General features: G+C 45.5%; 1 protein-coding gene across 1 annotated transcript in view; it reads right to left on the minus strand.

Moving 5' to 3' along the window:
* Positions 1 to 4709: 4709 nt before the first annotated feature.
* LOC112222310 (dnaJ homolog subfamily C member 5-like) overlaps positions 4710 to 27839 on the minus strand; it is a 32319-nt gene continuing 9189 nt past the window's right edge. The window contains exons 2-5 of the mRNA XM_042304304.1: positions 7699 to 7864; positions 6099 to 6312; positions 5714 to 5885; positions 4710 to 5063 (exon numbers count right to left, since the gene is read on the minus strand). Of these exons, the coding sequence (XP_042160238.1) occupies positions 4960 to 5063; positions 5714 to 5885; positions 6099 to 6312; positions 7699 to 7811 (603 nt within the window). The 5' untranslated portion in view covers positions 7812 to 7864 and the 3' untranslated portion in view covers positions 4710 to 4959. The remainder of the gene's footprint in view (positions 5064 to 5713; positions 5886 to 6098; positions 6313 to 7698; positions 7865 to 27839) is intronic.

The following is a 27839-nucleotide window of genomic DNA, read 5'->3' on the forward strand; positions in this document are numbered from 1 at the left end:
CCTGCTATACTGTATCCACGGTAACAGTATGGGTAGGTCTAGGTATAATCAGTGTCAGAACCCTGCTATACTGTATCCACGGTAACAGTATGGGTAGGTCTAGGTATAATCAGTGTCAGAACCCTGCTATACTGTATCCACGGTAACAGTATGGGTAGGTCTAGGTATAATCAGTGTCAGAACCCTGCTATACTGTATCCACAGTAACAGTATGGGTAGGTCTAGGTATAATCAGTGTCAGAACCCTGCTATACTGTATCCACGGTAACAGTCTAGGTAGGTCTAGGTATAATCAGTGTCAGAACCCTGCTATACTGTATCCACGGTAACAGTATGGGTAGGTCTAGGTATAATCAGTGTCAGAACCCTGCTATACTGTATCCACGGTAACAGTATGGGTAGGTCTAGGTATAATCAGTGTCAGAACCCTGCTATACTGTATCCACAGTAACAGTATGGGTAGGTCTAGGTATAATCAGTGTCAGATCCCTGCTATACTGTATCCACGGTAACAGTCTGGGTAGGTCTAGGTGTAATCAGTGTCAGAACCCTGCTATACCGTATCCACGGTAACAGTTTAGGTAGGTCTAGGTGTAATCAGTGTCAGTACCCTGCTATACCGTATCCACGGTAACAGTTTAGGTAGGTCTAGGTGTAATCAGTGTCAGTACCCTGCTATTCCGTATCCACGGTAACAGTCTAGGTAGGTCTAGGTGTAATCAGTGTCAGAACCCTGCTATTCCGTATCCACGGTAACAGTCTAGCTAGGTCTAATCAGTGTCAGAACCCTGCTATACCGTATCCACGGTAACAGTCTAGCTAGGTCTAGGTGTAATCAGTGTCAGAACCCTGCTATACTGTATCCACGGTAACAGTCTAGGTAGGTCTAGGTATAATCAGTGTCAGAACCCTGCTATACTGTATCCACGGTAACAGTCTAGGTAGGTCTAGGTATAATCAGTGTCAGAACCCTGCTATACTGTATCCACGGTAACAGTCTAGGTAGGCCTAGGTGTAATCAGTGTCAGAACCCTGCTATACTGTATCCACGGTAACAGTATGGGTAGGTCTAGGTATAATCAGTGTCAGAACCCTGCTATACTGTATCCACGGTAACAGTCTAGGTAGGTCTAGGTATAATCAGTGTCAGAACCCTGCTATACTGTAACCACGGTAACAGTCTAGGTAGGTCTAGGTATAATCAGTGTCAGAACCCTGCTATACTGGATCCACGGTAAGTCTAGCTAGGTCTAGGTATAATCAGTGTCAGAACCCTGCTATACTGTATCCACAGTAACAGTATGGGTAGGTCTAGGTATAATCAGTGTCAGAACCCTGCTATACTGTATCCACGGTAACAGTATGGGTAGGTCTAGGTATAATCAGTGTCAGAACCCTGCTATACTGTATCCACGGTAACAGTCTAGGTAGGCCTAGGTGTAATCAGTGTCAGAACCCTGCTATACTGTATCCACGGTAACAGTCTAGGTAGGTCTAGGTGTAATCAGTGTCAGAACCCTGCTATACCGTATCCACGGTAACAGTCTAGGTAGGTCTAGGTGTAATCAGTGTCAGAACCCTGCTATACCGTATCCACGGTAACAGTCTAGGTAGGTCTAGGTGTAATCAGTGTCAGAACCCTGCTATACTGTATCCACGGTAACAGTCTAGGTAGGTCTAGGTGTAATCAGTGTCAGAACCCTGCTATTCCGTATCCACGGTAACAGTCTAGGTAGGTCTAGGTGTAATCAGTGTCAGAACCCTGCTATTCCGTATCCACGGTAACAGTCTAGCTAGGTCTAATCAGTGTCAGAACCCTGCTATACCGTATCCACGGTAACAGTCTAGCTAGGTCTAGGTGTAATCAGTGTCAGTGTCAGAACCCTGCTATACTGTATCCACGGTAACAGTCTAGCTAGGTCTAATCAGTGTCAGAACCCTGCTATACCGTATCCACGGTAACAGTCTAGCTAGGTCTAGGTGTAATCAGTGTCAGAACCCTGCTATACTGTATCCACGGTAACAGTATGGGTAGGTCTAGGTGTAATCAGTGTCAGAACCCTGCTATACTGTATCCACGGTAACAGTCTAGGTAGGTCTAGGTGTAATCAGTGTCAGATCCCTGCTATACTGTATCCACGGTAACAGTCTAGGTAGGTCTAGGTGTAATCAGTGTCAGATCCCTGCTATACTGTATCCACGGTAACAGTATGGGTAGGTCTAGGTGTAAATCAGTGTCAGAACCCTGCTTTACCGTATCCACGGTAACAGTCTAGGTAGGTCTAGGTGTAATCAGTGTCAGAACCCTGCTATACCGTATCCACGGTAACAGTCTAGGTAGGTCTAGGTGTAATCAGTGTCAGAACCCTGCTATACCGTATCCACGGTAACAGTCTGGGTAGGTCTAGGTGTAATCAGTGTTTACCCTTCATTAAAACACACATCTTTCATAGTGTGGTCCACTGCTCCCTTTCTATCTAGTCACATGCTTCTCATATTTCACTAGTCTTATGAAAACTACAAACAAAAATCCTAGGAAAAACGCAACAAAGAAAACCAAAAATCTGTAAGCAGCGCAAGTGTTTAGTCCATAAGCAGAATACCATGTGCCTTTTATCAGTACATGGTTAGGGAGGCAATGGTTCACACGGTCTACAGTACACAACGATAAACTAGTCAACGTTCTTTTGAAGCTTTGGTGTGTGTTTCTGTATAAGATAACCTGTTGACATGGCAGCTGTGGACCTACGAACCGTGGCAAGTCGCAACACAGATATCTTGTCGCTGCCCGAGGAGGGCACCGTGTCGAAACACCTACAGCGGTCAAATCATGGTCCAAACTGAATGGTAGAACATGGCTCAGAACTCAGGAAGAATATCAGACCCACCACTTCTCTAAAATGTAAAAGTGAAGTTGATCGAGCCACTGATGGACAGGTGACCCAGTGTTAACGAAATGTGATTGTTAGTTATGGTCTCTACACAGTCTAAACTCGTACAATATATACTTAACAATTTTTTTTTTTAAAGGCAACATGTAAAATGTTGGTCCCATGTTTCATGAGCTAAAAGAGAAGATCCCAGACATTTTCCATGCGCCAAAAAAAAAAAAAAGACGCGTATTTCTCTCAAATTTTGTTCACTAATCTGTCTACATCCCTGTTACTGAGCATTTCTCCTTTGCCAAGATAATCCATCCACCTGACAGGTGTGGCATATGAAGAAGCTGATTAAATAGCATGATCATTACACAGGTGTACCTTGTGCTGGGGGACAATACAAATCCACTCTAAAACGTGCAGACCCCATGTATGGCGTCGTGTGGGCAAGTGGTTTGCCCCATGGTGGCGGTGGGGTTATGGTATGGGCAGGTGTAAGTTTACGGACAACAAACAAAATTGCATTTTATCGATGCCAATTTGAATGTAGAGAAATACTGTGACAAGCTCCTGAGGTATCTGTGACCAATAGATGCATATCTGTATTCCCAGTCATGTGAAATCAATAGATTAGGGCCTAATGAATTTATTTCAATTCACTGATTTCCTCATATGAACTGTTATTCAGAAAAATCATGTTGCATTTATATTTTTGTTCAGTATATAATACACACACAATGTGGAAGCCGACGTCATGTCCATTAATGCATGTCCAGGTCGCCCTACACTCCTCTCCCCACCCCACCGAGAATGACCCAGTTAAAGTGACCCTACTATCAGAGCATGGTGGCATAAGACTCCTTCTCTCTGGTGGATAGAGAGGAGACGGAGGGGTCGGTGGCTGGGGAGGAGACGGAGAGGCTGGGGAGGAGACGGAGAGGCTGGGGAGGAGACGGAGGGGCCGGTGGCTGGGGAGGAGACGGAGGCTGGGGAGGAGACGGAGAGGCTGGGGAGGAGACGGAGAGGTCGGTGGCTGGGGAGGAGACGGTGGCTGGGGAGGAGACGGAGGGGCCGGTGTCTGGGGAGGAGACGGAGAGTCTGGGGGGAGGAGACGGAGAGTCTGGGGAGGAGACGGAGAGTCTGGGGAGGAGACGGAGAGTCTGGGGAGGAGACGGAGAGTCTGGGGAGGAGACGGAGAGTCTGGGGAGGAGACAGAGAGTCTGGGGAGGAGACAGAGAGTCTGGGGAGGAGACAGAGAGTCTGGGGAGGAGACAGAGAGTCTGGGGAGGAGACAGAGAGTCTGGGGAGGAGACAGAGAGTCTGGGGAGGAGACAGAGAGTCTGGGGAGGAGACAGAGAGTCTGGGGAGGTGACAGAGAGTCTGGGGAGGAGACAGAGAGTCTGGGGAGGAGACAGAGAGTCTGGGGAGGAGACAGAGAGTCTGGGGAGGAGACAGAGAGTCTGGGGAGGAGACAGAGAGTCTGGGGGGAGACAGAGACAGAGAGTCTGGGGAGGAGACAGAGAGTCTGGGGAGGAGACAGAGAGTCTGGGGAGGAGACAGAGAGTCTGGGGAGGAGACAGAGAGTCTGGGGAGGAGACAGAGAGTCTGGGGAGGAGACAGAGAGTCTGGGGGGGAGACAGAGAGTCTGGGGAGGAGACAGAGAGTCTGGGGAGGAGACAGAGAGTCTGGGGAGGAGACAGAGAGTCTGGGGAGGAGACAGAGAGTCTGGGGAGGAGACAGAGAGTCTGGGGAGGAGACAGAGAGTCTGGGGAGGAGACAGAGAGTCTGGGGAGGAGACAGAGAGTCTGGGGAGGAGACAGAGAGTCTGGGGAGGAGGGAGTCTGGGGAGACAGAGAGGTCGGTGGCTGGGGAGGAGACAGAGAGGCTGGGGAGGAGACGGAGGGGCTGGGGAGGAGACGGAGGGGCCGGTGGATATAGGTGATGGTGGGAATTATGCTTGTTTTTGTCAGAGTGAAATGGGGTTTTGATGATAATATCAGGCTAATATTTCAAGTGTCAGCCAAAGAAACCTTCTCTCGGGCAGGACCGAGTCTTGAAGGGCGTGGGGTTTAGGGGGTGTTTAGTTGTATCCGGTGTCGGTCCGGTAGCTGGAGTGGCTGTCTGACGTCAGCCTGGTGGACTCTGTTCCGGACGGCTGCACCATGATGGGATCACCACCAACGTCTGGGGGTAGGGGGGGGAAACAACACACACGTTACAAACCTAAATAATCTGTACGTGTGACAGGCAGGCAGCGGTAACTGAATGTGATTTTCCTGTGTGTTTTATATATATACACATTTCCACATTGAGGTTGGAATAATACTGTGAAAATGATAATGCCCTTTTAGTGTAAGTGCTGTTTGAAAAGATGGCCTGAAATTTCAGCCTGTTTTTGGTGGGATGGAGATTTGGCCTGGCTGGTGACATCATCAGGCGATAAATTAGATAGATCGATCGATCAAAAAAAGAGAGTGCCAACAACTCTTCTTCACTCAGACAACTCCCAGACAGTCCTAGCACAATTCTTGCTTGAGAAATTGCTCTAGGCTAAGAAGCTATTTCTAGTTATTTTTGATCACAGTAGGGTACTTAATTGGTACCCAGAAAGGATTTGATTTAAACAACAGCCTCAGTAAGTCTCTCCATCTCTATTTCTATTGGTTGATGAAGCGCTCTCACCTCTAATTCTATTGGTTGATGAAGCGCTCTCACCTCTAGTTCTATTGGTTGATTGAGTACACTCCTCACCTCTCACCTCTAATTCTATTGGTTGATGAAGCGCTCTCACCTCTCAACTCTAGTTCTATTGTTTGATTGATTAAACTCCTCACCTCTCTCGTCAGGCTGCATCTGTGCCTCCAGGTCTTCAGGGGAGACGTAGAACTCTGGTTCCTGGTCCATGGGAGGCCGCGGTTTACACTTCCCACAGCAGCAGTTACAGCAGCAGCACAGACAGCAGCAGAAGTAGCAGCCAGTCGCCAAGCCACAGAAGATGAACAGGCCCTGCAGAGAAAGGAGACCGTCAGGGAGAGGGAAGGAGGTGAGACGCACAAACTGATGACCATTTTATTGATCTTGAGGGGTGACATTTACTGGGGACTCCATCATAACTCAATATGTCTATAACTACATTTACTGGGGACTCCATAACGACACATCTATCGCTAAAATTTAGGTGTTGACATTCTCCTCTCCAAACACGAGATGTTGTCTTACCTTAGCCCACCAGGAGGAGAGGACAAAGTAGGTGTTGACGTTCTCCTCTCCAAACTGCTCGGCCACGTAGAGTCCCAGGGATCCGTACTTATCATAGATGTTCCTCTTGGTACAGTCGTTGAGGATGGCGTGGGCGTTATTGATTTCCTTAAACTTATCAGCAGCCTCGGGGTTGTCTGGATTCTTGTCTGGGTGGAACTTCAGAGCCAGTTTCCTGATTGGACAGAGAACAGGAAGAGGTTTATGACTGGTGTCTGTGTCAAACATTCCATTCCGTAGTTCTAGAACCCTCATGTAACGACATCACTTCAGCCCTATCACATACACTAAGTGTACAAAACATTAGGAACACCTTCATAATATAGAGTTGCCTTCAGAGCAGCTTAAATTCGCTGGGGCATGGACTCTACAAAGTGTTGAAAGCATTCCACAGGGATGCTGGCCCATGTTGACTCCAATGCTTCCCACAGTTGTGTCAAGTTGGCTGGATATTCTTTGGGTGGCGGACCATTCTAGATACACACGGGAAACTGAGCGTGAAAAACCCAGCAGCGTTGCAGTTCTTTCCACAAACCTGGCACCTACTACCATACCTCATTCAAAAGGCACTTCAATCTTTTGTCTTGCCCATTTACTAGAGGTGGAGAAAGTACCCAATTGTCATACTTGAGTAAAAGTAAAGATACCTTATTAATAGAAAATGACTCAAGTAAAAGTTAGTCACCCAGTAAAATACTACTTGAGTAAAAGTCTAAGTATTTGGTAAAAAATATACTTAAGTAACAAAAGTAAATGTATCCTTATGCTAAGCAAACCACAAATTCAAAATGTAATGTGTACTTTTGGGTGTCAGGTAAAATGTATGGACTAAAAAGTACATTATTGTCTTTAGGAATGTAGTGAAGTAAAAGTTGTCAAATATAAATAGTTAAGTATAGATACCCCCCCCCCCAAAAAAACAACTTAAGTATTTTTAATTAAGTACTTTTACACCATAGCCATTTACCCTCAATGGCACACATACACAATCATTGTCTCAATTGTCTCGAGGCTTACAAATCCTTCTTTAACCAGTCTCCTCCCCTACATCTACACTGATTGAAGTGGATTTAACAAGTGACATCAATAAGGGATCATAGCTTTTCACCTAGATTCACCTGGTCAGTCTATGTCATGGAAAGACTAGGTGTTCCTAAGTTTTTAGTACACTCAGTGTCATTCAGCAACAGCAGCACACCAACTCTCTGTTGACCTCTAGTGGATCTTATCTCACAGTGAACATTTAAAAAAATAATTTAAGTCCACATTCTCTTGGTTGTGTCCTGTGGCGCGTGCCTATAGGACTTCCTGTTGTCCTCTGGCGTGGCTAGCGGTGCTGTGTAGTTACGGTGTGCTGTAATATGTGGTGTAGCGTGCCTATAGCGTTACCTGTAGGACTTCCTGTTGTCCTCTGGCGTGCTAGCGGGGCTGTGTAGTAACGGTGACCTGTAATATGTGGTGTAGCGTGCCTATAGCGTTACCTGTAGGACTTCCTGTTGTCCTGGTATAGTGGTGTATAGTGTTACCTGTAGGACTTCCTGTTGTCATGGTATAGTGTTACCTGTAGGACTTCTTGATGTCCTCTGGTGTGGCGTTCTTGTTGATCCCCAGGACCAGGTAGAGCGAGTCTCCTGACGTAGACAGAGAACGCTGTCTCTGCGCTTCAGCTGCCATGACGACCACTCCTTCTCGCTCTCTCCTTCTGTCTCTCACACTCACTCACCAGTCTGAGAGAGGGGAGGGGGGGGGGGAAACTCAGTGACGGTGAGATTCTAGAAATATCTATGATCAAATAAAACATGACTCTACACTAGCAGACAGACAGAAAGTACACACTAGCAGACAGACAACTGGCCAGGCCACACTAGCAGACAGACAACTGGCCAGGCCACACTAGCAGACAGACAACTGGCCAGGCCACACTAGCAGACAGACAACTGGCCAGGCCACACTAGCAGACAGACAACTGGCCAGGCCACACTAGCAGACAGACAACTGGCCAGGCCACACTAGCAGACAGACAACTGGCCAGGCCACACTAGCAGACAGACGGCCTACCTGGTTAAATAAATAAATAGCCCAGGGTTCCTAAACCTTTTCTTGACAAGGGAACCCCCTCACCCAGGTATACTGGCGAACCAGGGACCACATAGGCTAGGCCTTGTTTTCTTCTTCACGTCTTATCAGGTAAAAGACAATGGCGAGGAGAAGTAAATCAACATTTAAAAATGTATAGATTTGGTAAATAGTTTATTTTGACGTCCCCGTAGTTTTTGGACCCGTGAAGACCTCTAGATCCAACGAGTATCATTTGCTCAATATTAGGAAGTTGAGAAAGTAGACATCACAGCTAGCGATTTTTCACAAAAACATTCAAATAATACAACTTTTTTTTTTTAGTTCTTGAACAGTCATTTTGATAGCTAGTGACTGGCTAGCTAGGTTTTCATCTGTGTCTGGTGTTAGCTAGTGACTGGCTAGCTAGGTCTTCATCTGTGTCTGGTGTTAGCTAGTGACTGGCTAGCTAGGTCTTCATCTGTGTCTGGTGTTAGCTAGTGACTGGCTAGCTAGGTCTTCATCTGTCTGGTTGGTAGCTAGTGAACACCAGACACAGATGAAGACCTAGCTAGTCAGTCACTAGCTACCAACCAGACAGATGAAGACCTAGCTAGCTAACACCAGACACAGATGAAGACCTAGCTAGCCAGTCACTAGCTACCAACCAGACACAGATGAAAGGGGAACATAAGTATCTTTGCCATTAATTAATAGGGTAAACTTTTAATCATGTTAGCTGACACCCTACAGTCAAATATTGGCACCGGTAGAGTAGCTATCGAGCTATATAAACCACGGCCCTCTGCAAACATGCCTTCTCCCGATGTTGACTACAATACGGTACTTATTTAAATTAGGTAAGAGACGGTTCCTATTGGTGTATTAAAATGAGAGTTAGGGTGACGTCACTTTGTCCCTTTAATAATGAATCCAGGTGTTTTAACATGAGGGAAGGGAACCAGTAGCAAGAGTCCCTTTTCCATCATACTTTGATCTTGTTTCCTTCAAATATCCTCGAATTTCATGGAAAAACCTCCCCGCATCTCAGACAAAATAGTCACACGGATTACACACCTAATGCATCATAACAACCTCATAGCATTTGGCCTACATAACATATCCTTGTGAGAGAGAAAGATGCATGTTGGTCTCTGTGGAGGGAGCAAGGCTGCATTCCAGAGAGGTGTGCTTCCTTGCCAAAAGGAGGGGACGACAGTCTTCCTACTAACGAATTGACACACTTCGACCACATCGGTTTCCGGGTCACGGAGGAGAGGACGGATTTTTGCCCCCTTACGAGAAAACCCCAGGCAAACCCTGGCTAGCTGCTGGTAGAAATCACACTTCATCTGTGGCACAGCGCCAGTCGGCTCAACCCCTCACAGCCACCGAGGGCCAGCCGGCTCACCCCTCACAGCCACCGAGGGCCAGCCGGCTCACCCCTCACAGCCACCGAGGGCCAGCCGGCTCACCCCTCACAGCCACCGAGGGCCAGCCGGCTCACCCCTCACAGCCACCGAGGGCCAGCCGGCTCACCCCTCACAGCCACCGAGGGAGTAAACAGAGGAGAGAAGTTGAGAGATCAGTGAAGAGAAATGATGGAGCAGAGGGGTAGCTAGGACTACGAGCCATGGTGTGTGTGTGTGTGTCACGCCGTGGGGCTCGGAGAGACAGACTATTCTCCTCTTCACTGACTGATTGGCACACACAGGAAGAGGCCAACCCCTGGTTCATTGGTTAATTTAGGAACCTGGGAACTCATTCAGGCCAACTAATCTAATCTAACATTACTATGTGTTACTGACTGACTGGTTCTACACACTACCATGGTTCCCTTCCTTTCATCTCTGGCCTGGAAGGCCTCCCACTGATCTACCTGTTCTCCTAGAGAAGGCCTGTACACTTGTTGTTTGACAGTATAATCTGATGGGTCACAGGACTGGTTCAGCTCATGAAAGCCATGCAGCCTATTAGCCAACAGACAAAGGAGTTGACCTTTCCTCACACTTTAAAAAAACATTTTTTTATAGCAAGTCCAAACTCCATGACCCTCTCCCTCTGGGTAATTTTTTTAGGCTATTCATGGCCTCTGTCTCACTTTGCCTGCCTGTTCTGACAGGGCTTGTGCACGAAAATAACCCCGACAGGCAGGCAGTAAGAACAGCCTCACCACCAAGTAGCAGGAGGACAGCCCGCTGGTTCAGGATAATCTGATCATTTCCTCTGAAAGCCCTGTTGGGATTAACCAAGGGTGGAAAGCCCTAGACACTGACTGATCTGAGATCATTATTTTATATGCCTCCATAGTGGTAAGGGTTTAGGCTATGGGTAAGCTAAACTGGTCCTAGATCAGTGACTAAAGGCTAGTGTGTGTGGGGGGCCCATAGCGCTTAAGGGGGAGGGGTTAAAGTGTGGCACACCACCTCAGGTGATATCTGGGCAGAAAGCCGCTTCCTTAATTACACCGTTGCCTCTTATTGATGTGTCAATGTGAATTAACCTACTACCCCCCCCCTCCCCCATGTACAGAAACACACCATGAGTAGCCAGTCATAGCAGCTACCAATGGGGTGGTTGACAATTCTGCCTGGTTAGCAGCTACTCAAGTTAGACGGTGTCAAGCGATGCCATGTTCTGAATAAAGGGAGGTGATATGTGAGAGAAATCAGGTGTTGAGGATAAAAAATAATAAAAAATACGAGACCGTGAGGGATAGATGTAGAGTTGCCGTGGTTACAGAATCCTGTTGCCACAGCTGCCATTAGGAGTCTGTGTGTGTGTGTGTAAGGGCCTGTCCACTAAAACCCTCACCAGATGGTCGACACCCCGTCACGTCGCCATAACAACCCTCACTAGGCCTAAAACACACTGATACAACACAGCTCCAATACACAGACCGAACCAAGCGGAGGCTCCGCTGCCTAGATGGAGCCACTAAAGCCATGCCATTAAACCAGGCATCCTGTCAACCAGCGGCATGTGTTTCTGTGTTTTACAGCTTTCAGACAGTTAGTATGTGTTAGTGTTAGCTATGGGCAGGTCAGTACGCGTTGGTGGTTAGCTGTGTGTTAGCTATGGGCAGGTCAGTACGCGTTGGTGGTTAGCTGTGTGTTAGCTATGGGCAGGTCAGTACGCGTTGGTGGTTAGCTGTGTGTTAGTGTTAGCTATGGGCAGGTCAGTACGCGTTGGTGGTTAGCTGTGTGTTAGTGTTAGCTATGGGCAGGTCAGTACGCGTTGGTGGTTAGCTGTGTGTTAGTGTTAGCTATGGGCAGGTCAGTACACGTTGGTGGTTAGCTGTGTGTTAGTGTTAGCTATGGGCAGGTCAGTATGCGTTGGTGGTTAGCTGTGTGTTAGCTATGGGCAGGTCAGTATGCGTTGGTGGATAGCTGTGTGTTAGTGTTAGCTATGGGCAGGTCAGTACGCGTTGGTGGTTAGCTGTGTGTTAGTGTTAGCTATGGGCAGGTCAGTACGCGTTGGTGGTTAGCTCTGTGTTAGCTATGGGCAGGTCAATACACGTTGGTGGTTAGCTGTGTGTTAGTGTTAGCTATGGGCAGGTCAGTACGCGTTGGTGGTTAGCTGTGTGTTAGCTATGGGCAGGTCAGTACGCGTTGGTGGTCAGCTGTGTGTTAGCTATGGGCAGGTCAGTACGCGTTGGTGGTTAGCTGTGTGTTAGTGTTAGCTATGGGCAGGTCAGTACGCGTTGGTGGTTAGCTGTGTGTTAGCTATGGGCAGGTCAGTACGCGTTGGTGGTTAGCTGTGTGTTAGCTATGGGCAGGTCAGTACGCGTTGGTGGTTAGCTGTGTGTTAGCTATGGGCAGGTCAGTACGCGTTGGTGGTTAGCTGTGTGTTAGTATTAGCTATGGGCAGGTCAGTACGCGTTGGTGGTTAGCTGTGTGTTAGTGTTAGCTATGGGCAGGTCAGTACGCGTTGGTGGTTAGCTGTGTGTTAGCTATGGGCAGGTCAGTACGCGTTGGTGGTTAGCTGTGTGTTAGCTATGGGCAGGTCAGTACGCGTTGGTGGTTAGCTGTGTGTTAGCTATGGGCAGGTCAGTACGCGTTGGTGGTTAGCTGTGTGTTAGCTATGGGCAGGTCAGTACGCGTTGGTGGTTAGCTGTGTGTTAGTATTAGCTATGGGCAGGTCAGTACGCGTTGGTGGTTAGCTGTGTGTTAGCTATGGGCAGGTCAGTACGCGTTGGTGGTTAGCTGTGTGTTAGTATTAGCTATGGGCAGGTCAGTACGCGTTGGTGGTTAGCTGTGTGTTAGCTATGGGCAGGTCAGTACACGTTGGTGGTTAGCTGTGTGTTAGCTATGGGCAGGTCAGTACACGTTGGTGGTTAGCTGTGTGTTAGCTATGGGCAGGTCAGTACACGTTGGTGGATAGATGTGTGTTAGTGTTAGCTATGGGCAGGTCAGTACGCGTTGGTGGTTAGCTGTGTGTTAGTATTAGCTATGGGCAGGTCAGTATGCGTTGGTGGTTAGCTGTGTGTTAGCTATGGGCAGGTCAGTATGCGTTGGTGGTTAGCTGTGTGTTAGTGTTAGCTATGGGCAGGTCAGTACGCGTTGGTGGTTAGCTGTGTATTAGCTATGGGCAGGTCAGTACACGTTGGTGGTTAGCGGTGTGTGTGTATATAGCAGGCTTAGGGAAGTATGTGTTGATTGTTAGGGCTGGGATAATACCAGTAGCTCAAATATTGCAAATCTTTCCATGGCAGAAAAAAACCTGTCCTTTTAAAAACCTTCTGTACGTAACATAGTGTTCTATAACCTGGAAAATAAATACATGTGACTCTGGATGACATCATAATGTCTGGATGACATCATAATGTCTGGATGACATCATAATGATGTTTTGTTTCCAACACCAGGGATGTTATCCTGAATAAGTTAGATCTGCTGTGTGTTTTGTTTCCTTGCCAAGACACTAAAGAGCATGGCGATGTGGCTCGGATCCCGCTCTAGTGACCGTGTCTGATATAGACAGGCCCTTGTATATGGACTGCTAAGTGTGTTTGGGGCAGGTCAGTGTGTTCTCGGACTGTCGTCCTGCGTTACGGTCACAGGCTCAACCCTTCGCTCCATCTCCAGGTTCTTCGTCTTCTACTAACACAGAACAGGGAGATTTTCAGAACTAACAGTGACAGTCAAACAGGGGAGGCCACGTCCTCCTAAAACATGATGACAGCAGATCAGTTTGCCCTTTGTCACACACTCTCCGTATACTAAGCACGGGTATACAACGCACTCTGTACTCACCGTTGCGTACTAACCTCCAGAAGGAGAGGTCAGTGCAGGTGCATCAAAGCTGGGACCGAGAGACTGAAAAAAAGCTTCTATCTCAAGGCCATCAGACTGTTAAATAGCCATCACTAGCCGGCTTCCACCCGGTTACTCAACCCTGCACCTTAGAAGCTGCTGCCCTATATACATAGACATGGAATCACTGGCCACTTTAATAAGGTTTACATACTGCTTTACTCATCTCATGTGTATATACTGTATTTTAGTCAATGCCACTCCGACATTGCTCATCCTAATACTTATATATTTCTTAATTCCATACTTTTAGTTTTGTGTGTATTGTGGTGAATTGTTAGATATTACTGCACTCTTGGAGGTAGGAACACCAGCATTTAGTTCGATATTACTGCACTGTTGGAGCTAGGAACACCAGCATTTAGTTACATATATTACTGCACTGTTGGAGCTAGGAACATTTAGTTAGATATTACTGCACTCTTGGAGGTAGGAACACCAGCATTTAGTTAGATATTACTGCACTGTTGGAGCTAGGAACATTTAGTTAGATATTACTGCACTGTTGGAGTTAGGAACACCAGCATTTAGTTAGATATTACTGCACTCTTGGAGGTAGGAACACCAGCATTTAGTTAGATATTACTGCACTCTTGGAGGTAGGAACATTTAGTTAGATATTACTGCACTGTTGGAGCTAGGAACATTTAGTTAGATATTACTGCACTGTTGGAGCTAGGAACATTTAGTTAGATATTACTGCACTGTTGGAGCTAGGAACATTTAGTTAGATATTACTGCACTGTTGGAGCTAGGAACACCAGCATTTAGTTAGATATTACTGCACTGTTGGAGCTAGGAACACCAGCATTTAGTTAGATATTACTGCACTCTTGGAGGTAGGAACATTTAGTTAGATATTACTGCACTGTTGGAGCTAGGAACATTTAGTTAGATATTACTGCACTGTTGGAGCTAGGAACATTTAGTTAGATATTACTGCACTGTTGGAGCTAGGAACATTTAGTTAGATATTACTGCACTGTTGGAGCTAGGAACACCAGCATTTAGTTAGATATTACTGCACTGTTGGAGCTAGGAACACCAGCATTTAGTTACATATATTACTGCACTGTTGGAGCTAGGAACATTTAGTTAGATATTACTGCACTGTTGGAGCTAGGAACATTTAGTTAGATATTACTGCACTGTTGGAGCTAGGAACACCAGCATTTAGTTAGATATTACTGCACTGTTGGAGCTAGGAACATTTAGTTAGATATTACTGCACTGTTGGAGCTAGGAACATTTAGTTAGATATTACTGCACTGTTGGAGCTAGAAACATTTAGTTAGATATTACTGCACTGTTGGAGCTAGAAACATTTAGTTAGATATTACTGCACTGTTGGAGCTAGAAACATTTAGTTAGATATTACTGCACTGTTGGAGCTAGAAACATTTAGTTAGATATTACTGCACTGTTGGAGCTAAGAACATTTAGTTAGATATTACTGCACTGTTGGAGCTAGGAACACCAGCATTTAGTTAGATATTACTGCACTGTTGGAGCTAGAAACAACAGCATTTAGTTAGATATTACTGCACTGTTGGAGCTAGAAACATTTAGTTAGATATTACTGCACTGTTGGAGCTAGGAACATTTAGTTAGATATTACTGCACTGTTGGAGCTAGGAACATTTAGTTAGATATTACTGCACTGTTGGAGCGTAAGCATTTCACTACACCCGCAATAACAATCTGCCAAAAGGTGTGTATGTGACCAATACATTTGATTAGATTTTTAGCACGTGTCATTTAGTTAAAAGGATTATACCAGGTCCACAACACAGTAGCGGCTCCTGACTGGCCGAGTACGCGGGGCGGGGGCCGAGTGTTCCAAATTTAACAGACATGCATTGCATTGCATTTTCCAGCCCGATTTCCAATTCGATTATCTCTGAGTAGAACAGGAACAGAGTTATAGGCAGACTATCACATCAGACCTCTAGCCTACCCTAGACCATACAGCCCCATCTGTCCGATTTTTAGAAAAGGACGGAAGACAGAAACAGATCATTTGGTCTCATCTAAACATATTTAAATACTGAAATCAAAGTGCTGTAACATATAAATGAAACTCCCAAATCATTCAAAAAAGAAGGTTACAATCAAAAGGTTAGTGCACAGTAAAATGTGGACAGTCGGGCACATCAGAAATTCAGAACCGCTGGAGCAACATAATAAACTATCATCTGCACACTTCATGTTTCATCAAAAGGAGACATCTTTACACTTCCTGTTTTATCAAAAGGAGACATCTTTACACTTCCTGTTTTATCAAAAGGAGACATCTTTGGCCTCCCGGGTGGCGCAGTGGTCTAGGGCACTGCATCGCAGCGCTAGCTGTGCCACCAGAGACTCTGGGTTCGTGCTCAGGCTCTGTCGCAGCAGGCCGTGACCGGGAGGTCCGTGGGGTGATGCACAATTGGCCTAGCGTCGTCTGGGTTAGGGAGGGTTTTGGCCGGTAGGGATATCCTTGTCTCATCGCGCACCAGCAACTCCTGTGGCGGGCCGGGCGCAGTGCACGCTAACCAGGTTGCCAGGTGCACTGTGTTTCCTCCGACACATTGGTGCGGCTGGCTTCCGGGTTGGATGCGCACTGTGTTAAGAAGCAGTGCGGCTTGGTTGGGTTGTGTTTCGGAGGACGCAAGGCTTTCGACCTTTGTCTCTCCCGAGCCCGTACGGGAGTTGTAGCGATGAGACAAGATAGTAACTACTAACAAGTGGATACCACCAAATTGGGGAGAAAATTGGGGAGAAAAGGGGGTAGATATTTTTTCTTATTTTTTATTTTATTTTTTACACTGACCATTGGGAATCAGATCAGAATGAGGCTTGATCCATAAATCAAGCCCCATAAATTAAATAGGATAGCCTAGCCTACAAAACTAAAAACAGTTTTAGTCTCAACTGTGGGAGTCTCCAGTTCACACCCCCAAAAATGGAGTCATATTGTATCTGATGGATATTCAGACGTCTACAGGAAGGAATAAAAAAATATTTGAAGGTGTCGTTGATCCCCGTAGGGTCAGAAATCAAGCTATGAGAGCAATCTTTAAATTTGGGGAAATCAGACGGGCAGTTAGCGCTGCGTTTTAATAGGTGTGCTAGCAGCCCTGTCGCATTGTTCATAGTAGGTACCATGTGAATGCAATAGAAACCGTTCTGCATCTGTACAAGAAACAAAACATCTGGACAAGAGATTCAATTCAGACCGTAAATTCAAAACGTTGCTTATATTAGATTATTATGGAGATGGAGTCAAGGCATGTTGGTGGGCTAAGTCAAGGACGGCTTTAGATAGTTCTTCTAGTCTAGCTTTCCCTGATTTGTTTAAATGAGAAGAATAAGAAATAATTAATCCTCTAAGATAGAGTCTTAAGTTATCCCCATAAGAAAGAGAGGTTGAACCCGTCTGATTTGAAAAAACATAAAAAAATAAACAGTTGAATACTGGGCGTCCTAGCGGGAGTCGAACTGCAGCTCCCCCCCGGCTTTGAACAGGTCATGTTCAAAGCCGTCAATTCGGCGGCCTTGTTCATCCGCAGCGGATCGGACACCATCCAGAGCGGCGTCGATGGCAGTTTGGAGCCGAGTGGCAGCTGTAATTTCAGAGACCAGAAACGTACGGAGGTTCTGAAGATCTGTGTGACCGTATGAGACTAACGGTTAGACTGGAGTCGGCGCTGTTACCATTCACTGTTTGCCATCGCGGATTGAAACGTTAGTTACTGGTCTTCTGCTCCTCAACTCGTGTGACCTTTGAATCAAAAAGATAACTTAGGAACTCATCAATCAAATCTGAGCAAATTTAAGAAAACAGGAACGGAGAGGAGAAAAAAACCCGCAAGGAAATCAAGTTAGCAGTGGCAGCTGTACAGATAGAGAAATCAAAGCCATTTGGATGAGCTAACACTACAGTATATGATGTTCAGTCTCCTTATTCGAGAAATGATTGATAAAAAAATAAAAAAAATAAAAAAAATTCATACACTGTACCCCCCTGGCCTGAGGATGGAAGTTCAACATGTCACTAGATTAATGTTAACTAGCTGGCCCGGCGCATTGTTGCCCCGTGAAAGGAAGTTAGGCTAGCGAGTAAGTAATTTAGCCAGGTAGCCTAGGACAGCAACAACAGCAAAAAGTGTGTACTGTATGACAATTGTTTTTGGTATCTTTTGAGATGTCACTCTATTAAGCATAGATGATAATGACACTGGAATAGTGGAGGCAGCTCAATAGTAGTAGGCAGTAGACCGAACACGTCATAAACATTAACTTGCTGTAGGTCATGTAATGGTTTGTTACATACAATAATGCTTTGTGGACTTCACAGGACAGAGGTTGCGCTACGGTTTTGTGATGAAAACAAAAAGGTGTGGTTGAATTTATTCTGCCACTGTGTCTTCTTATGGTCTCTGCCTCTAGGCCTGTATATCACGGTGTCGAGGCATATGAACTAACAGGTTACAGAGTAAACAATGAAATTACCACAGCACATAGGTTGTACTATGGCTTTTATTGAGGGGGGTAAGATAATGTGACGTTTTTTCAAGTCATGTTTAAAAAAAATAATAATCTGAGCAGTTGATCTAGGCTTGCATTTTGACTCAGAAAAGGGATCTTAACTCAGAAAAGGTTGGTGACCACTGTTCTAGAGTTATACCTGTTAACACTATCAACATTTCCCTTTACTGTGGCAATTGTGATCTAATCAACGCAATATTAGCCACTTTCAATGCAACATAACGAACAACGCAAGAGATTTTGTCATAGGCAGAACTCATCGGAGTGGGATTCTACTGTGCATGACTCAGCCCATACTAGTCGACACAGACCAATGCGGCATAACCAAATCAGAGCTGCAGTAGGCCTATATGCAAATACCATTGCCATATATGGACCTGTGACATTTACTTTGAACTGGACTGTGTTTACAGCATGAGCGGTCGTAGGTAGATGCTCTTGTTTTGAATCACAGCAAGAGCTGCATGTAGCCACGTGTGCACATTTTGTTCATATCTGTTGCAAGTTAGTGAGTTATTAGCCCCGTTAGTGAGTTATTAGCCCCGTTAGTGAGTTATTAGCCCCGTTAGTGAGTTATTAGCCCCGTTAGTGAGTTATTAGCCCCGTTAGTGAGTTATTAGCCCCGTTAGTGAGTTATTAGCCCCGTTAGTGAGTTATTAGCCCCGTTATAGATCATTTGTAGTCAGCAATAGGGGAGTGATCGTTTCATACAAGAGCACAAAACATGTACATTTCTAGACACCTTTGAAAAGCAAGTTAGTTAAATTATATATATATTTTTTGTCTTAAAGGGGCAGAGATGTATTTTGAGAAGGCTTAGGAAGAGGCTAGCATAATAAGTAGGAAGAGGCTAGCATAATAAGTAGGAAGAGGCTAGCATAATAAGTAGGAAGAGGCTAGCATAATAAGTAGGAAGAGGCTAGCATAATAAGTAGGAAGAGGCTAGCATAATAAGTAGGAAGAGGCTAGCATAATAAGTAGGATAATGTTACAGGAATAATGTTACAGTAATAATGTTACAGGAATAATAATAATAATAATAATAATAATAATAATAATAATAATAATGCATTTTATTTTGTAAAGAGGTTTCCTGTATCAAATCACACAACATTTCCAGTCACTTCATTGTCTGAAGGACAAGTGGATCGACAGGTTAATGTCAAGTCCTGCATGTTTTATTCCCCAGGGGTCTCATGGAATGTAGGTTCTACATTGAACACCACACATTGGCTGTTGCTGTAGGCTGAATGATAGAACAGCTATTTCCATGTTAAAATGTTATGGGATGTATTTTTCTCCATTGTTTTTGATGGTAGGCCACTCTGGTAGGCCTACATTATGATCAAATAGCCACAGTAGCCTACTTGGCCAATGTTAACTTAAAGCAGGTACAGCCTCAGTGTTCACAGTAAAACTGTAACTTAGTGGGTACAGCCTCAGTGTTCACAGTAAAAATGTAACTTAAAGCAGCTACAGCCTCAGTGTTCACAGTAAAACTGTAACTTAAAGCAGATACAGCCTCAGTGTTCACAGTAAAACTAACTTAAAGTGGGTACAGCCTCAGTGTTCACAGTAAAACTAACTTAAAGCAGGTACAGCCTCAGTGTTCACAGTAAAACTGTAACTTAAAGCAGGTACAGCCTCAGTGTTCACAGTAAAACTGTAACTTAAAGCAGGTACAGCCTCAGTGTTCACGGTAAAACTGTAACTTAAAGCAGGTACAGCCTCAGCTACAGCCTCAGTGTTCACAGTAAAACTGTAACTTAAAGTGGGTACAGCCTCAGTGTTCACAGTAAACCTGTAACTTAAAGTGGGTACAGCCTCAGTGTTCACAGTAAACCTGTAACTTAAAGTAGGTACAGCCTCAGTGTTCACAGTAAAACTGTAACTTAAAGCAGGTACAGCCTCAGGTACAGCCTCAGTGTTCACAGTAAAACTGTAACTTAAAGTGGGTACAGCCTCAGTGTTCACAGTAAACCTGTAACTTAAAGCAGGTACAGCCTCAGGTACAGCCTCAGTGTTCACAGTAAAACTGTAACTTAAAGCAGCTACAGCCTCAGTGTTCACAGTAAAACTGTAACTTAAAGCAGGTACAGCCTCAGGTACAGCCTCAGTGTTCACAGTAAACCTGTAACTTAAAGCAGGTACAGCCTCAGTGTTCACAGTAAACCTGTAACTTAAAGCAGGTACAGCCTCAGGTACAGCCTCAGTGTTCACAGTAAAACTGTAACTTAAAGCAGGTACAGCCTCAGGTACAGCCTCAGTGTTCACAGTAAAACTGTAACTTAAAGCAGGTACAGCCTCAGCTACAGCCTCAGTGTTCACAGTAAAACTGTAACTTAAAGCAGGTACAGCCTCAGCTACAGCCTCAGTGTTCACAGTAAAACTGTAACTTAAAGCAGGTACAGCCTCAGTGTTCACAGTAAAACTGTAACTTAAAGCAGGTACAGCCTCAGGTACAGCCTCAGTGTTCACAGTAAACCTGTAACTTAAAGCAGGTACAGCCTCAGGTACAGCCTCAGTGTTCACAGTAAAACTGTAACTTAAAGCAGGTACAGCCTCAGGTACAGCCTCAGTGTTCACAGTAAAACTGTAACTTAAAGCGGGTACAGCCTCAGTGTTCACAGTAAACCTGTAACTTAAAGCAGGTACAGCCTCAGGTACAGCCTCAGTGTTCACAGTAAAACTGTAACTTAAAGCAGGTACAGCCTCAGTGTTCACAGTAAAACTGTAACTTAAAGCAGGTACAGCCTCAGGTACAGCCTCAGGTACAGCCTCAGGTACAGCCTCAGGTACAGCCTCAGGTACAGCCTCAGGTACAGCCTCAGGTACAGCCTCAGGTACAGCCTCAGGTACAGCCTCAGTGTTCACAGTAAAACTGTAACTTAAAGCAGGTACAGCCTCAGGTACAGCCTCAGGTACAGCCTCAGGTACAGCCTCAGGTACAGCCTCAGGTACAGCCTCAGGTACAGCCTCAGGTACAGCCTCAGGTACAGCCTCAGGTACAGCCTCAGGTACAGCCTCAGTGTACAGTAAACCTGTCAGGTACAGCCTCAGGTACAGCCTCAGTGTACAGCCTCAGTAAGCCTGTAGGTAAAGCCTCAGGTACAGCCTCAGGTACAGCCTCAGGTACAGCCTCAGGTACAGCCTCAGGTACAGCCTCAGGTACAGCCTCAGGTACAGCCTCAGCTACAGCCTCAGCTACAGCCTCAGTGTTCACAGTAAAACTGTAACTTAAAGCAGGTACAGCCTCAGGTACAGCCTCAGGTACAGCCTCAGGTACAGCCTCAGGTACAGCCTCAGGTACAGCCTCAGGTACAGCCTCAGGTACAGCCTCAGCCTCAGGTACAGCCTCAGGTACAGCCTCAGTGTCACAGTAAAACTGTAACTTAAAGCAGGTACAGCCTCAGCTACAGCCTCAGTGTTCACAGTAAACCTGTAACTTAAAGCAGGTACAGCCTCAGGTACAGCCTCAGTGTTCACAGTAAAACTGTAACTTAAAGCAGGTACAGCCTCAGGTACAGCCTCAGTGTTCACAGTAAACCTGTAACTTAAAGAAGGTACAGCCTCAGTGTTCACAGTAAAACTGTAACTTAAAGCAGGTACAGCCTCAGGTACAGCCTCAGTGTTCACAGTAAACCTGTAACTTAAAGCAGGTACAGCCTCAGCTACAGCCTCAGGTACAGCCTCAGGTACAGCCTCAGGTACAGCCTCAGGTACAGCCTCAGGTACAGCCTCAGGTACAGCCTCAGGTACAGCCTCAGTGTTCACAGTAAAACTGTAACTTAAAGCAGGTACAGCCTCAGGTACAGCCTCAGTGTTCACAGTAAAACTGTAACTTAAAGCAGGTACAGCCTCAGGTACAGCCTCAGTGTTCACAGTAAAACTGTAACTTAAAGCAGGTACAGCCTCAGGTACAGCCTCAGGTACAGCCTCAGGTACAGCCTCAGGTACAGCCTCAGGTACAGCCTCAGGTACAGCCTCAGGTACAGCCTCAGGTACAGCCTCAGGTACAGCCTCAGGTACAGCCTCAGGTACAGCCTCAGTGTTCACAGTAAAACTGTAACTTAAAGCAGGTACAGCCTCAGTGTTCACAGTAAAACTGTAACTTAAAGCAGGTACAGCCTCAGGTACAGCCTCAGGTACAGCCTCAGGTACAGCCTCAGGTACAGCCTCAGTGTTCACAGTAAACCTGTAACTTAAAGCAGGTACAGCCTCAGGTACAGCCTCAGGTACAGCCTCAGGTACAGCCTCAGGTACAGCCTCAGGTACAGCCTCAGGTACAGCCTCAGGTACAGCCTCAGGTACAGCCTCAGGTACAGCCTCAGGTACAGCCTCAGGTACAGCCTCAGGTACAGCCTCAGGTACAGCCTCAGTGTTCACAGTAAAACTGTAACTTAAAGCAGGTACAGCCTCAGGTACAGCCTCAGTGTTCACAGTAAATGGGAGCTGGAAGTTGCACAGGATTTTTCACAATGTTCAAGTCGGTGCACAGCAGACCTGAAATTTTCTCAATGCTTAAAAAAACAAACATTGAGGGAACATTGGCTCCAAATATGAAAATGTATTGAAAAACTGTGCCACTACTAAATAAATACAGGGGAAACCTTGCCTTTACGTGTCCATGAGTCGCAACATAACATGTCTGGTCACCTTGCTTCATTACCTTGATCAACCAATCTATATTATCTCACATTATAATTTAATAAAAAAATGGAAGATGCAGCTGTGATTCACCCACCACAGATCAATGATCATTATCTTAAACTCCATCCACCACCCCAGGGGCCACAATAGCCCAGAAACCATAATCCTAGACAAAGGAGGCCCCGAGGTCATTCCGGATCATTCTGCCTAATGAGACGTAAAACAGATAAATAGACAGAGCTCTGAGTGCCCCGGTTTATAGAAACGAACAATATGGATTTTGTTTTTTAGGGCCGATGACGAAACCGTTTTTTTGGGGGTCCAGGAGGCAGATTGGGCGAAATTTTAGGCCGATATTCAGCATCATTCAATTTTAAAAATGTTTATGACAAATTTAGAATAGACAGCCATCTATGCATAAATGTGTACATTTTAAAATCCCAAAAATAATTTGATTTGAAATGGCAAAACGGCATAGGGCTACTCACAGTAAAGGGGAATGCATATTCAATAGGAATGTGTTCATGCACAGCATTATTGAGCTAGTTTTGGCTGATCAGTGGAGTCTATGGTGCTACAGATGACAATCGGTTTTCCTTCCTTTTGGGACTTATATTAGCCTTGTGATTAACAACATTTGCATAGAGTTTGGAGTTTGCAAAAAGGCACCTGAAGGACTGATTCTCTGGTCCAATGAAACCAAGATTGAACTCTTTGGCCTAAATGCCAAGCGTCACGTCTGGAGGAAACCTGGCACCATCCCTATGGTGAAGCATGGTGGTGGCAGCATCATGCTGTGGGGATGTTTTTCAGCGGTAGGGACTGGGAGACTAGTCAAATCAAATCAAACTATTTGTTACATGCGCCGAATACAACAAGTGTAGACCTTACCACGAAATGTTTACTTACAAGCCCTTAACCAACAGTGCAGTTCAAGAGGGAGACTAGTCAGGATCCAAGGAAAGATGAACGGAGCAAAGTACCAAGAGATCCTTGATGAAAACCTGCCCCAGAGTGCCCAGAACCTCAGACTGGTGCCGAAGGTTCACCTTCCAACAGGACAACAACCCTAAGCCCACAGCCAAGACAACGCAGGCGTGGCTTCGGGACAAGTCTCTGAATATCCTTGAGTTGCCCAGCCAGAGTCCGGACTTGAAACTGATCGAACATCTCTGGAGAGACCTGAAAATAGCTGTGCAGCGATGCTCCCCATTCAACCTGACAGAGTTTGAGAGGATCTGCTGAGAAGAAAATGGGAGAAACTCCCCAAATACAGGTGTGCCAAGCTTGTAGTGTCATATCCAAGAAGACTCGAGGCTGTAATCACTGCCAAAGGTCTTTAAACAAAGTAACGAGTAATGCGTCGGAATGGTTATGTAAAATGTGATATTTACATGTTTTGTTTAAAAAAAAAATACAAATTTCCCAAAAACTTTTTGCTTTGTCATTAACGTTAGCGAACAAGCTAACTGGCGAACAAGCTAACTAGCGAACAAGCTAACTAGCGAACAAGCTAACAGGGTAGAAATGAACCAAAACATTGTTTAGAAAGTTGCTTTTAGTTGCCTGGTTTGCTAGATTGGCATAAACTAAATTCATTTTTAAACAGATGGGTTTATTGGTGTTAAAATACACCCGTTGTGCTATTTTGGACCGCCAGGCTGCTGATGTCAAGCAGCTTGTTGTTTTTGTGTTCATACTTTTTCATAATGACTACCGTACTCACTCTGTTTACTAATACACTACCGTACTCACTCTGTTTGGTACACTACCGTACTCACTCTGTTTGGTACACTACCGTACTCACTCACTACCGTACTCACTCTGTTTGGTACACTACCGTACTCACTCTGTTTGGTACACTACCGTACTCACTCTGTTTACTAATACACTACCGTACTCACTCTGTTTTTGCTACACTACCGTACTCACTCTGTTTGGTACACTACCGTACTCACTCTGTTTACTAATACACTACCGTACTCACTCTGTTTGGTACACTACCGTACTCACTCTGTTTGCTACACTACCGTACTCACTCTGTTTACTAATACACTACCGTACTCACTCTGTTTACTAATACACTACCGTACTCACTCTGTTTGGTACACTACCGTACTCACTCTGTTTGGTACACTACCGTACTCACTCTGTTTGGTACACTACCGTACTCACTCTGTTTGTTTGGTACACTACCGTACTCACTCTGTTTGGTACACTACCGTACTCACTCTGTTTGCTACACTACCGTACTCACTCTGTTTGCTACACTACCGTACTCACTCTGTTTGGTACACTACCGTACTCACTCTGTTTGTTTACTCACTCTGTTTGGTACACTACCGTACTCACTCTGTTTGGTACACTACCGTACTCACTCTGTTTTTACTAATACACTACCGTACTCACTCTGTTTGGTACACTACCGTACTCACTCTGTTTGGTACACTACCGTACTCACTCTGTTTGGTACACTACCGTACTCACTCTGTTTGGTACACTACCGTACTCACTCTGTTTGGTACACTACCGTACTCACTCTGTTTGGTACACTACCGTACTCACTCTGTTTGGTACACTACCGTACTCACTCTGTTTACTACTCACTCTGTTTGGTACACTACCGTACTCACTCTGTTTGGTACACTACCGTACTCACTCTGTTTGGTACACTACCGTACTCACTCTGTTTGGTACACTACCGTACTCACTCTGTTTGGTACACTACCGTACTCACTCTGTTTGGTACACTACCGTACTCACTCTGTTACCGTACTCACTCTGTTTGGTACACTACCGTACTCACTCTGTTTGGTACACACTCACCGTACTCACTCTGTTTGGTACACACTCTGTTTGGTACACTACCGTACTCACTCTGTTTGGTACACTACCACTCACTGTTTGGTACACTACCGTACTACACTCTGTTTGGTACACTACCGTACTCACTCTGTTTGGTACACTACCGTACTCACTCTGTTTGGTACACTACCGTACTCACTCTGTTTGGTACACTACCGTACTCACTCTGTACTCACTCTTTGGTACACTACCGTACTCACTCTGTTTGGTACACTACCGTACTCACTCTGTTTGGTACACTACCGTACTCACTCTGTTTGGTACACTACCGTACTCACTCTGTTTGGTACACTACACCGTACTCACTCTGTTTGGTACACTACCGTACTCACTCTGTTTGGTACACTACCGTACTCACTCTGTTTGGTACACTACCGTACTCACTCTGTTTGGTACACTACCGTACTCACTCTGTTTGGTACACTACCGTACTCACTCTGTTTGGTACACTACCGTACTCACTCTGTTTGGTACACTACCGTACTCACTCTGTTTGGTACACTACCGTACTCACTCTGTTTGGTACACTACAGTACTCACTCTGTCTACTAATACACTACCGTACTCACTCTGTTTAGCACATGGCCTCACATGTGAATCCTTAAAGAGATGGGTGGGTGTTGAGTTGGTGTAGACAAAGAAGAGCTCTCCAGTAGGTACCAAAACATTCAAGGGCAATTTTCTCAAAAGTGGGGATACAACTTCATCAACTTTCAAAGCAGAATTACTTTCCCCATTGTTCCTAAAATGTAGTGTATTATACACAATTTTATAGCTCTGAGTCTCTACTTTTATCCAATGTAAAAAAAAAAACATTTCCAATTTTGCTACATAAGACCCAATTGAACCAGTTAGTCACAAATGCTTTGTTTGTAAATGATTGTCTAAGCTATCGGCAAAAAACTAAAATGATCATCGTGCTGTCTGGTTTGCTTAATATAAGAAATATAAAATTAATTATGATTTATATTGATACTTAGGTATATTTAAAACGAAATACTTTTAGACTTACTCAAGTCATATCTTACTGGGTGCCTTTCACTTTAACTCGAGAAAAAGTAAAAAGACACCCCAATAGAAAATGACTGAAGTATGACAATTGGGTTTTTCCACCACTGTGGTGCCAAAGCTGATAGAGAATGGCCTTTTCTAGGATAACGGCCCAATGTGTGTGTGTGTATATATATATATATATATCTTTACCACAAGGCCCATTAATGAAGACGTCATTCTCCTGCTGCCTTTCCTTATTGTGGAGTAGCTCCATATGCTCTATACATTATGGGTCTGGGGTGGCCTGCCCTGCAGACTGCTCCTCTCTCCATAACCATGTTACCTCAGAGCTATAGGGACAGTCTACTAGGCACACACACACACACACACACACACCTTTTCATCCCTCCCCCAAATCTTTCTGTTTCTTTCCAAACCCCAATCCATCTCCATCATTATCCTAGTCTCTCTGGAGACAGACAGGATGTGGAGACTAATACCTATGTGAGAATGCTGTTCATTGACTACAGCTCGGCATTCAACACCATAGTACCCTCCAAGCTCGTCATCAAGCTCGAGACCCTGGGTCTCGACCCCGCCCTGTGCAACTGGGTACTGGACTTCCTGACGGGCCGCCCCCAGGTGGTGAGGGTAGGCAACAACATCTCCACCCCGCTGATCCTCAACACTGGGGCCCCATAAGGGTGCGTTCTGAGCCCTCTCCTGTACTCCCTGTTCACCCACGACTGCGTGGCCACGCACGCCTCCAACTCAATCATCAAGTTTGCGGACGACACAACAGTGGTAGGCTTGATTACCAACAACGACGAGACTGCCTACAGGGAGGAGGTGAGGGCCCTCGGAGTGTGGTGTCAGGAAAATAACCTCACACTCAACGTCAACAAAACTAAGGAGATGATTGTGGACTTCAGGAAACAGCAGAGGGAACACCCCCCTATCCACATCGATGGAACAGTAGTGGAGAGGGTAGCAAGTTTTAAGTTCCTCGGCATACACATCACAGACAAACTGAATTGGTCCACTCACACAGACAGCATCGTGAAGAAGGCGCAGCAGCGCCTCTTCAACCTCAGGAGGCTGAAGAAATTCGACTTGTCACCTTAAGCACTCACAAACTTCTACAGAAGCGCAATCGAGAGCATCCTGGCGGGCTGTATCACCGCCTGGTATGGCAACTGCACCGCCCTCAACCGTAAGGCTCTCCAGAGGGTAGTGAGGTCTGCACAACGCATCACCGGGGGCAAACTACCTGCCCTCCAGGACACCTACACCA

This window comes from Oncorhynchus tshawytscha, linkage group LG22 (assembly GCF_018296145.1).
Source record: "Oncorhynchus tshawytscha isolate Ot180627B linkage group LG22, Otsh_v2.0, whole genome shotgun sequence".
Classification (NCBI taxonomy): Eukaryota; Metazoa; Chordata; class Actinopteri; order Salmoniformes; family Salmonidae; genus Oncorhynchus; species Oncorhynchus tshawytscha.